Source organism: Paramormyrops kingsleyae, chromosome 2 (genome assembly GCF_048594095.1).
Source record: "Paramormyrops kingsleyae isolate MSU_618 chromosome 2, PKINGS_0.4, whole genome shotgun sequence".
Lineage (NCBI taxonomy): Eukaryota > Metazoa > Chordata > Actinopteri > Osteoglossiformes > Mormyridae > Paramormyrops > Paramormyrops kingsleyae.
Genome location: NC_132798.1, coordinates 27,463,765 through 27,476,153, shown reverse-complemented (window position 1 = coordinate 27,476,153; position 12,389 = coordinate 27,463,765). Strand labels below are relative to the sequence as shown.

Genomic DNA, 12,389 nt, shown 5'->3' with positions numbered 1-12,389 from the left:
TAAATCCTAATTCCACTCTGCTGTAGTGCAGTAGGTCTTGAGGACAACTGCCAAATACTTGTGTTTCCACAGCAACGGATTTCTTTCCATTTTTTTTTTCCAGCTGAGCTGTAGAACATATCCTGACATGAATTGAAAGTGCCAGTGTCTGCATAGACATTTTAATAGCGTCCAAAAAGTATTGCATGGTTCCAGGGAGACCACCAGCTCACCAACATGTACCCTATGATGGTAAGGCGAAGCAACGTAGAATATCATTAATGCAGACAATGTAGGGCAAATTGATCCAGAGATTAACAAATAACAATGAATTACATTGGGAATTAGTTAGTTTTGTTCTGCGTTCTGACCATATGCCATTGCACACATAAACTACAATTTTTTTGTCTAATATATATTATGGTAAATGCACTAGGGACCACTTTATTGGGTACACTTGCTCATTAATGCAAACAGGCTGCCTCTCTCAACGACGAAAAACACCTTGGTAATGAGAAAGGTCAGAGGAGAATGGCCAGACTCGTTACAGCTAACAGGATGAGCACAAGTGCAAAAAGAACAGCTCAGTATAACATTGGTGTGCAAAAAAATAGCATATCCATTCATCGACTCATCAACTCTTATAGTGCTTCTGGAGACAAAAGCATTTCCTACCTTTAACTACATAGAGGTACCTAATAAAGTAGCTACTGAATGTAAGTATTACCTTTCTTCTACAGTCCATGGTGACCCAGAGAGGCAACGTGGGTGGAGAAGACTTGGAGGTGTGGGCGACAGAAATGGAAATCTTTCTCTGAGTGGAAAACATGAGGGTGGAGGGACAGACATGGTGACTAAGGAAGAGAATCTACATATTTACCATCATATAGCTCCTTACCCATCTAAGGAAGACATTGTCTGTCTGTAATTGGTGCTCTGACTAATTATTATGAAGGGAAAAAACTGAAATGGTTGCTTTCTATTGCTTAGAAAAGTGGTGTTTGTTCCTTCTGCGGTTATAGCACCATTCCTGAATCTAAATTATTTATGTTGCTCCAGGAAGATACTTACAATGGACATGTATTATAATGACTGTTTCTCAAGAACCATGGAAACTGTTGGCTTTTGGGGGGACCATCCTTAGTGAAATATGCATTTGAAAAATGCCATTTGTTCATAAGTGAAATTTGAAAAAGAAATGGGAGAAAAGGTAAAGGGGGAAGGGACTCTGGTACATGGTCATTAATTGTATTGCTGCTTGAACAATGAAGATGGTCAATTTCTAAACAAAATCCTCCTGAATTTTTATGCTGCAACTGCTCCATTTTAAACAGATACATGTACAAGCCTCAGTTCCTTTTTTACAGTAGTTTCTTCTAGAAAATTCAACAAAACAATAAATGCAGTGCATAAATTAACACTTCTGTCCCTTGCAGCATGTATTTGTTTGTCTCTCTCTTCCCCAGTCTGTTTATGTGTTGCTTATGCAAAGACTTTGGCGCCGATACTCGGTACTTGTCAGGAAACTGACGCAGACTCGCTGTCGGTTGTCTGTGGATGAGTGGAGCTGGGATGGAGCACATAGCTCTCAGTAGGAAATATGCTTTGCTATACGCAAGAAGGGGAATGGACATTGTTCTGAAATTAACAGCCAAATGTGCCGTCACTCATCCACACTATTACCAGTAATAATACACTGAAATACCATAACAGCTGTGGTACCTACAGTCATTAGCTAAGGTTTTTTTTTATAATGTATAAATGGCACCAACAAAAGTCATGATGTTATGGAATAAAAGCACCACTAGCTACATTTAAAAGGCCAATGAACTATTAGTATTTTGCTACTTGAATGGCAAGGGGTCTTGTCATGTTAAGAGCACTGGTCAAGCAGCATGACTCTTTTTTGTTAGGTACCTCTCTGAGGCTCTTTGTATGCCAAAGAGTACAAGGCTGAAATGGTAAAACGGGCCTCTACTCATCTAATCCAGGTAATTGAAGTCCTTCGTATATAAGCAAGTTCTTTCTCATCCTTATGACCTGCATCGCTCTCATCTCTCAGATGCAGAGACATTTCTCAGGCTCCCAGAGTGACCTCTATACTCCGACCTTCCACATTATCCCTCTGAGTCTTCAGTGTTTTTATTTGTTTGTTTGCTGGTTTTTACTGCAGGAATTCGTAGGTGGCTGTGGCTCGACCTTCCCTTTTTAAAAATCGTCCTTGAGGTGCAAATTGCTGAGAACAGTATGGTGGGAAACTTCTCTAAAGGTTGGCTGCAGCAACATTCAAGGGCTTAGCTGCTGCCTGTGCGCAAAGAACAGAAAAACATTAGTCATCTGCTTGGCCTGGAGCGGAGGCAGTGTCGATTGGAGGCACATTTAGCGAGAGTACTGTATATTTTTTAGGTCAGGAGTTGTCACACATTTCATCAGTGCATGAGGCAGGGTTGATGACCTAGGTTAATTAAATTATCATCTGTTATCAGTGCCATGAAAAGTCCCTGTCAACATACAAATAAAGCTTGTATAATTTTGTTTTTCACTATGTATACTTTATGTATCTGTTTTAAAATATGTGCGTTCATGTGTGTGTGTGTGTGTGTATATATACAAGTCTCCAAGTTTGCAGCATTTGCAGTTTCTGTTATACAAACATACAGTACTTGTGTTTTTTTATAGAATATATAAAGTGAATGCAGGGAGATTGCAGGACATATAGGAAAAAGAGAACCCTTGTCCATGCTCACTACAGTATCTCATACTCTCTTCATCAACATAATAAATTGGAATCCAGAATTGTAACAGAGAGGTCACTATGTCCTTTGAAAACTCTGGGAAGCTTATATTTTTAGCCCCCTCTGTGCCATAATTACCGTATGACTTTCTGAAAAGAGCAAAGCACCGTTATTTATAATCAAAGACATTGGGGCATCTCATTCTGTATACATTTCAAGAGCCAGACATAACCAGAGTTGTTTGTAGAATTGTTTATGTTATTTTGTTGTATCATTCATTATAAATTATTGTAGACCATTTTAATAAAGACTTTTTTTTAATGGCTGGGTATTTAGTAATTGAATTCAGGTGAAGTTCCCTAGTAATTGGTCCGCTGTTATTTTAGCCTTTTGATCTCAAATTGACTTTCATAGCCACTAGACCACCTCCTGTCCAGCAGTCAGAGGATTCCTCTGCAACAGATGTGTTTGGATCACTGCCAGTTGCTTTGTGTTCCTCTAGAATCAGTTGGCCATCAGTTTCTTTGGGTTCTGTTTGAAAGTATGAATTGCTGTCGGCCGCCATGAAAACTTGGCTCTAGAAGTTTGTTTGTGGCATGGCCAGCAGAGTTATGCTTTCAGCTGGAAAATTCTCCTCATTATTGTCTGCCCAACAAATTTGTCTCCCAGTGTGAACCAGTTGGTCGTCTATTAGCCCCCTGTGGACAACAGAAGGGCACCTCTTGTAACGTCCATAGTGGCCCACGTTTGGGTCGAGTAACTGTGGCTTGGGCCAGGAGGTACAGGGTGTGGAGGTAAGAGGTCTGGACAACTCATGTTTCCTCTTTGTCCCTACAGGCATTGTATCATTCCTGCTCACTTGTGCCACAATGTTTTCTTGTGACATTTGTGACATTGACAGTATTGTTCCCATAAGGAATTTCTATTACGGTGAAAGTCATGTTGCATTGCACTTTGCCACAGCTGTGTTGAAGTTTCCTATAACCAAATATTCTTCATGTTGTTAAATGTTATCACTGATGTCTTTCCATGTCAAAGATTGATTGGGGGGGGGGGTTGCTTCACATAAGGTCTCTAGCACAATATACCAAACATGCCATTACTGCTTTATCCCACATTTATATAAAGTATTACCTTATCCTTTGTAGCTGTATTCTCTTTGCTTCCTCCCTGTAATAATGTGCTATAGATTGAGGGGTGTTTCGCCCAATAGCCACACATCTCTGTTTCCTCCCATCCTATACAGGAATGGGTCTAATGTCATTTGAAGGATGGAGGGGGTGGGGAGTAAAGGATGAGGGAGGGGTGCAGTTATTAAGTTCCTTCCTGAATGGTGTCATTTGAATTTCCTGTAGCAACCGTGGCAGAGAAAAGAAAACACATCTGTCCACCGTATTCACTGAAATGCTTCGCTTCGATCAACTCAGACGCTCACGCGAAAGAAAAACACTTTTCTTTTATGCAAGTTTATATTTTAGACTTTACTTTTTAGTTTTCTCAGCAACAAAAACCAATAAAATTACTTTTATTTTGTCACCTTATATGTATGTTTCAGAAATAGAGTGTATATTTCCTTACCTAAAACAGTTTGTTGTGCATAAACTTGTTGGTTCGTAATATACCTGAATTTGGGGAAAAAAATACTGCAGGCTTCTGCACAGCAGCTAAGACTGTGCAGTTTCGAACTGGCCAGCCTGGGGTGGTTTTTGTCGTGCAGTCTAGACAGAACGGGACTTGGAATTCTGCCCACGTTTTTTCCTCCCCTAATGAGAATGAATAATTCCCCCTGCTTGTGTCTCCCAAGGCCACTTTTCTCTGTAGTGATGGTAAGAACGAAAGTGATGTGCAGACATTCTTTAAATGCTGTGAAATAAATGTGCAGAACATGCACGGGTAAATAAATAAAATCTATATTCCGATCAGAGACAGTAACAGTGACAGTACACTGCAGACCGAGCAAAAACCACTTGCCTTCTTCCTGGAAGCTTCCGTGCATTATCAGTAGGATCTAAGGATGAAATTTCCAAATAATAGGACAAATTGCTTATATAATATAATAATACATAATGCAGCAAATATGTATATAATATCATGGCTTCACAGTACTAGTAGTGTCTCAATGTCTGGGACTCCCCATGTGACATCCAAATGGCCACAGAAAGCAGTGCACAAATTGATAAGAATGCACATTCCTCATCCTGAAGTATCGGATCCTCTGTAGTGCCTATAAATTGTCAGGCTACACTGATGTTTTTCAAAAAGTTCAAAGCTAAAAGCAGAATAGACAATAGAGTAGCAGAAGATTCACGGTAGCTGAGCCCTTGTTATAGTGTGCCAATAGGCTTTGTTTTGTACAAGTGATGTATAAGTGAGGAAACCTTGAGGTATGAGAGTAGGGTCACTCTCCAGCAGCCCTGCAGGAGTTAGGGTTAAGGGCCTTGCTGGAGGGCTTAGTGGTGGTAAGACTGCTCTGCCGGGCCACGCGATTCAAACCCACAACCTTCCAGTCACTAGGACAGATCCCTAACCCTTCTCTAGGATTTAATCACTTTTCAGATCTGAATAGAATAGATGGAGTAAGGATATGACCCCTTGCTTTGAAATGTATAGACAAATCATATATACATAGCTGCATGTTAGCACAATTGGCTGCAGTAATGAAATGAAAGTTGACAGTGTGCGTGATGATTGGCAGCCTAGCCTTCTGTTCTGGCAGAATGGAACCAGCAAGACTTCTGTAGCTTCGCCAGGACCTGGTACATGTTACAGTGTTTTAGTGCTGCTGTGTTATGGTGGCACATGGTAACAGTGGAAAGGGGACAGGGTGTTCCTACTCGATCAAACAAAACAGCTTGCATGTCTATTTTGCTGTCAAAACTAAAACTGGCTATTCATTCCTCATAAGCCTTTCATTGCCAGTTTGTTTTGTTAAAGCACAATATCAGTCCTATTAGAGACTCTAGACAATTGGATAAAGATCTGCATGATGGGATTCATATAGACCCTGTAAACTGTCAAGCCAGAATAAATTTACACTTCAGTTTTCTTATAACAGTGAACATAGAAAACATTTTGTAAAAGAACATAACTGACAGTCTAAACATATTTACTGTCTATTGCACGGATAGAACATTTTATTCTGTTTTAATTTCAGCTAAGAACGTCTGCCTCATTAATCATTGAATAAACATTTGGCTTCTACAGCTTTTTGTAATAGAAAAGCAGTTTTTTCAAACAGTGAAATTTTACAACGGATTTTGACACTCCTGTGAACAAATTAACTAAACTGTCCATTTTGGGGAATAATGTTTTTTTTGTTTCACTTTAATACTGTATGTTTAAAACTGTTTTTTAACACTGGTTTGCTGTGCTTTTTCCTATCTGTCTAATAAGAAAAAACACAGGAAATGTGTACAGATGTATTCCTTGTGTCTTATACATGTATGCTCTATTGCATAAAAATCTTAAAAAAACCATTTTTAGCTCAATGCATACATTTTTTAATGGTTGAAACTGGTGTTTTTCTCCCTTCAGGTGTCAAAAATTAGTTGAAAGTCATGTTATTAATTGTAACAATATGCATATGAATTATGGGGGGTTCTGGTAAGGGAGACGTTCAGGTTCAGGGTTGAAGCTGCACGTACAGCGAATATTGTGCATTTCTCGCAGTGTGAGTATTTTGTGGGATTTCCTGTTTGCAGTGTTTTCCTGCTGCAAAACGCTGTTACCCCTTGATAGGATGAAAGATACAGGGAGAGTCCATAATTAGTTTGTATTTAGGAAATGGAGGGAACTGGGACAGCAATGGCAGTGATGAAAAGAGAGAGGAAAGAGAAATGAGGGGAGTAGCTTATGGTCACCTTGGCTTTGATGTAAAAAAGCAAAACTGTCTTCCTGACCCAAACAGTGTAACCAGGCAGCGGAAATTCTGAGTGGTGTTTCCCTCTGTGATTATGAAGAATCCAATAAGAGAGCAGCACCAGGAGTTTACTGGGCTGTGGGACAGTGGGGGCCAGAATAAGGGGTTGGGGCATTGGACGGGGGCAGTCACAGGTTTTTTGGTAGCTTTTTGAAAGGAATAAAATTAATGTGACTAGAAATCTCAGAATATGTGGTCGCAGGGATCCGGGACTTTAAAATGCTGAGCTGAGACAAAGCTAAACGGCCTCACATTATCCGTCATTATTTCTTCTGCGAGTAATGGCACAATTACTCCTTGGACTAAAAATGCTAGCTCCATTCTTTTGCGTAATTTCACAGTTTCCATATTAAGAACCTAAAGCTCCTCACGGAGTCACAGAGGCTTTTGGAAATACCAGTGCTTAAAGTGCTGTTAAGGAGGTCTAAGCCTGTGCTTCCTTTCTTTCAGTTATAATTAGCTTGTTTTGTCTGCATTTCTGGAGTACACTGGAGCATGAGCTGGGAATACAGGAACCGAGGGAAGGCAGATGCTGGTGCTTACCCACCAGCGCGTTTCAATGTCCTCATGGAAGCCGGGTGCCTTTGCCGTCCAGCCTAAAACCCCCCCGCCCCCCCCCGCCTCTGTCGTCACTCCTAGGTGCCCATCCTGTCCCTCAGCACAGCACTAGCTATATTTAGCTCCATCAGCCGCAGGCAATGCCCATTGTCTAAGCTGCTGAGGTGGGGAGGAGAGAACTTTGGGGTGGGGGGGTGGTGGGGGGGGGGCGGACAGGCTGCTTTGCACAATGTGCCAGATAGCTTCTCGGGAAAAAAAAAAATAGAATAAAAAACATTATTTTCTTCCCTCAGCTGCAAAGAGAAAATCAAACTAATTTAACAATCGAGTGTTGCATTGAAGAAAGGTATATAGATCCGCACATTTGTCAGACCGCGCTGGTTTTTTACTGCAGGCTTAATTTATATCGAACTTAAGCAGGAATCCTGTTTGAATATAAACCGGAGGAGTGACTGACAAGACGCTAAATGGTGATATGAACAGGCATCATGCAAGGATTTGCAAAACTGTAACATCAGGGGTGGCTTGTGCGGTATTGCTTCATGGGGGAAATCCCCTTAGCGAGAGTCCGTCAGATACAGGTGCTGGCAAGTTAACTGTGTTTTATGCTTGCGGCTTGACAAAAGACATGGAGGTCTTCAATTAAGTTTTCCTTTGATTATTTTATGCCTCTATCCTGACAAAGGTAGTCCGCATCTCCATGGTAACCCTTCAATAGATTCATTTATCTACGCTTAAATCTATGTGCCAGTCGAAATTCTAAAATTTTAAGTTGGCTCATTATAATTTTTAGCTTGGCAAGCTCCAGTATCAGAACAGAATAGGATGTATACCGTGGAAAATATTATATCTTGAGTGGGAATGTGTCTGTGCGGCACAGTTTCCATTAAAGCAACGTTGGAGCTAGATATTAAAGCAGAAACTAGCCAGTTCCTATAGGTGACAGCTTTAAGGTTTCACCTCATTCTACAGCTTTTCTCCTGACTGATTTTGCACTGAGACAAGCAGTCTGTCTCTGTAGGATTACATCAGCACCCCTCCCACCCCACTTGGGCTTTTGACGGGAAGGTTGCTGACAGAGCTCAGACTAAGAGCAGAGTTAATGAGCAGGGCACAGGATGGAGAAACAAGGGGAAATGAGGGACAATTGTAAGGAAGAGAGGGATGGAGTGAGAAAGGCCAGGAGGGACTATAACATCCAAGTGTGACCCATAATATGCAGTGTTTAACTGACATTAATACACTCCCTGAGATGTCGTCTGGTAAGGCCTAGCGAAAGCGTGGCCCTTTGTGGTAGCTGGCTGTGTACAGAATCCTGCACAAAATGACGTTTCTGTTTTTAGCTACTTGAAAAAGACCACATAAACTGGTGCCATTAATGGCAGCCTTTAATCAGAGCTCCAGGAAAAGCCAGGTTGCAGTGAAGATAATGCTAGTTGGCGTCTTTGTTTCTGGCCAATTAAGCCTACTGCCTGATGGGAACTCTGTACTGTAGCGGTACTATCTAGCAGATTAATCGTTAAAACTAAGGTAGTGACACGGGGATCTTTAAAGATCCTATAAAGCGGTTTCAGGTGCTTTAGCTGAGTGCCTCAGTCTGAATTTCAAATGAACACCTAGTCATACCATGCTGTTAGCTCAATTTTCTTTAAGGATCCATGTGGTTAGTCTGCCAAAGACCTCTTACAAGGACAGGACTGACCTTTCTCATTAGCAGAAGGCAGGGGGGGAAACGCCTTACTTATTCACTACCTCCATAAGTTGATTCTTCGAAGCCCTCAGTTGTAATCTCTGCAGCATGTAATATGTCTCCTCTCTGTTAGTGCTTGTCATGATATGTTTTCGAAATGAAGTTCTCCCTCTTCTCAGCTGGTAACTCACTTAGTTTGCTTGCTTGTGTCATTGAATAGACTCGTCTGTCGGGGAGCTGCGGCATGACCATGTGTGTGCTTTTGTGTCCTGTCCAGAGTGCAGCAGCGGCCCCCAGCCCTGTCCTAGGGAACATCCCTCCTGGAGATGGAATGCCAGTTGGGCCTGTCCCGCCAGGATTCTTCCAGGTACAGTGGGCACAGCCAATGGTCTCTGACACTGGACGTCCCAGGAAATGACACGATACCCCCATAGTCACACACCCATATTCCCATTTTCCAATACACATTCACAAACTATAAAAATGCTTATATCTGCATGAACAGGTGCACAATCAGCTCATTCTTTTTCTGACATATAAACATATGGACCACAGAACTGGGGGCCTGGGCCTGGGTAACTTTCGGAGCATTAAAAATGAGGTGAATAACAATTGAGAAAAAATATCTGCAAATAATTTAATACAAGCCAGTACAATTAATTATTAACAGCCTGAATTATATCTGTGTTTTTTCTTAGACAGAAATGTCATTTTTAGAGGAAGGATAATTGATTATTCAATGAATGTTGTGATTTGATATCTACTATCCAACCATAGTTATTAAAATGAATGTAATAGCAGCATTAGCCAAATCTCAACATGCATCATGAGACATATTATGGCCCCCATGACTTTATGCCCCCCCCCCCCACTTCAGATGCATTACACTATCCACATACACACACACACAGATGTATATGGGGATACACTCAGACTCAGACAAAAAGGCGTAAAATGTATAGCCTGATTACGGTTCATAATTACACCAAAAAAACCAAAAAAATTGTATTTTCCTGAGGTAATTTTCTTCTTGCGATATGTTCTTAAGTGGTAATTTTGTTACTTGCCTGCCACCCATATCGTTCCTACAGAGGAGCTACTGAAAATAAAAACGTTATCACTATGTACCTGTTAACAAGGTCTGTGTTGTGACTGTATCATAGATGTGTAATGTTGGTGTCTGATGCAGCTCTTGTCAGACAGTAGTTCAGAGTTTTGACACTCTGTCCTTGAGGTGATAAATTGCAGATATATTATAATTATTTGGCTGCTTTTTGATAGATTTTCCTGGGCAATGGTATCTGTCTCCTAATCATAAAGTCAGGCTTGTCTTTGTTTTGTCTTGTTGTATCAGTTTAGTTCCATTCAAGAAGCAATGAATCATTTTTCACAAATTTCAATCATAAGCCATAAATTAGGATAACAGACATCTTCAAATCTTTGACAATAGGTCATTTTAAAATTTTAGGACAACGGAATGAATCAAACAAACATACCAAGTCCTGAACTACAAGTCCTGAGTGATATATAAAGGAATATTAGCTCATACTTCAAAAAGAAAAGCCTCCAGATCTGAGGGGTGAAGGAGATAAATATCAGCTTTGTGTTCTGTGCTGCCATAAAGATTTAGTAAGTGTTTAGATCTGGTGACTGGGGAGGCCAGTACTGGCATTTGACATCATTGTCATGTTTATGAAACCACTCTTGAATTTGTTCAGCAATGTGTATGGGGCATTATCATCAATATGGGAGCATTATAAGGGAACAGTGTTTGCATCATAAGACACACCTGGTTTCATATTCGTTGGTTGTTATATGACCATGCAGAGCCATCATTGGCTTTAATGGCTCCCACAAGATGGCTTCCTTTACCAACAGACACTGTAGGCTGAAAGCATCTTTTAGTTTTCTCCAACCTTAAACCCATCCAGATATAGGGGGGGGGGGAAGGTGGGGGGGGGGGCAACAATGACTCATCAGTCCATATTATTTTTTCCATTGCTCAGGGGTCCAATTTTTGTGCTCTAACCACAAGTTATGTGTCTGCCTTTGATTCAAGTGGTTTCTGAAAGGTATGTGTGTTTCTGTGTGTGGGTGCGTGTGTGTGTGACCCCACTCTGTTACTTTACGTGATCTGAGTTTCTGTTGTTCCTAAAGGCTTCCACTTTGCAATAATACCACTTACAGTTGACCTTGAAATATCTAACAGGGAAGAAATTTCACGAACTGACTTATTCCAAAGGTGGCATACTATGACAGCACCACACTTGAATTCCCTGAGCTCTTCAGAATGACCCATTCTTTCACAAATGTTTGTAAACCTGATGTATGGCTGGTCCTTGATTTTATACGCCTTTGGCAATGGGTCTGAATGAAGCCTGAATTCAGTGATTAAGAGGTATGTACCAATACTTTGTGTGTCCATATAGTGCATATGTTTGCTCGGGGTTTCAGTCAAAGGCATTAGGTGAAATGGCATGTCTTAATTGTCCATAGTGTGTGAGTTTTGTGAGTGTGTGTATATATATATATATATATATATATATATATATATATATATAATGTGCATTTTACATTGCATTCATATCATCCCTATGATTTACAGTTACAAGTTATTTTATTTAGTATAGTGTCAGTGCCATGACCCCACTCACGTTTAAGAAGATTTTCTAGACAGAGTAGTAAATTCTTAAATGAAGTGCTGCATCAAGTATATGAAACTTTCCCCCCTATTTAAAGAGATTTTATTTTTATCAAGTCATAGAAGAGAGCAATTTGATTTGAGCAGCTAGAAACTTTGGTTAATGTGACAGGAAGAAATCAGTGCAACAAAATTAGTACAGCACATACATCTCACGTAAAATGACCACCAAGAAGTACAGTAGCATTGTCTTTGTTTCGTAATCATGTGGAAATTGCTGTGTTCATTGTTGTGTTAAATTCCTCTGTGGATTTAGCACAACAATGCCATACATAACAGGATGTATTAAAGTGTTTCACAAGGGGAAAATTGTGGCATGTATTTATTAGGTCAGTGGGATTCTTTTATTTGGGACTTTAATATGGCTAAAATGTATTGTATTCCATTTCATTAATTTCTTTAAAATCTTCATTGTCAATAGGGCTACATAATTTTTATTTGTGTATTTTATTTACTCATTCATTCATTACGTGTTTAACATCACCTTCTGATATTGTTTTGCATTACATCATGGGTTTTCTGTACTCTCTTTTAATAACATTTTATAATCTATGCAGATACCACATACTAAGGAAGCTTTATTGTATTACATCTATTGTTTATTGTCATTTGCTGCATTGTCATTTACTGTAACTGTACAATCAGCTTGTATTGGGTTCTTTTTATAGTGTTGCCTTTCCTGTGCATGTGTGCATTTGTGTGTGTGAGTGTGTGTGTGTGTGTGTGTTTATTTCTGGATTATGTTTATATTATGTTGTGGGGACCAAACGTTCCTTACAATGTGATAAACTCTGTTATTCTGACATC

At 40.1% G+C, this 12,389-nt stretch overlaps 1 protein-coding gene across 4 annotated transcripts in view; it reads left to right on the top strand.

The window, feature by feature from the left end:
• The window catches only part of ssbp2a (single stranded DNA binding protein 2a), a 97,110-nt gene that overhangs the window by 58,804 nt on the left and 25,917 nt on the right, over positions 1–12,389 (top strand). For all 4 annotated transcript variants that reach the window (XM_023824068.2, XM_023824069.2, XM_023824070.2 and 1 more), the window contains exon 5: positions 9,159–9,248. In XM_023824068.2, coding sequence (XP_023679836.1) covers positions 9,159–9,248 — 90 coding nt within the window. The remainder of the gene's footprint in view (positions 1–9,158; positions 9,249–12,389) is intronic.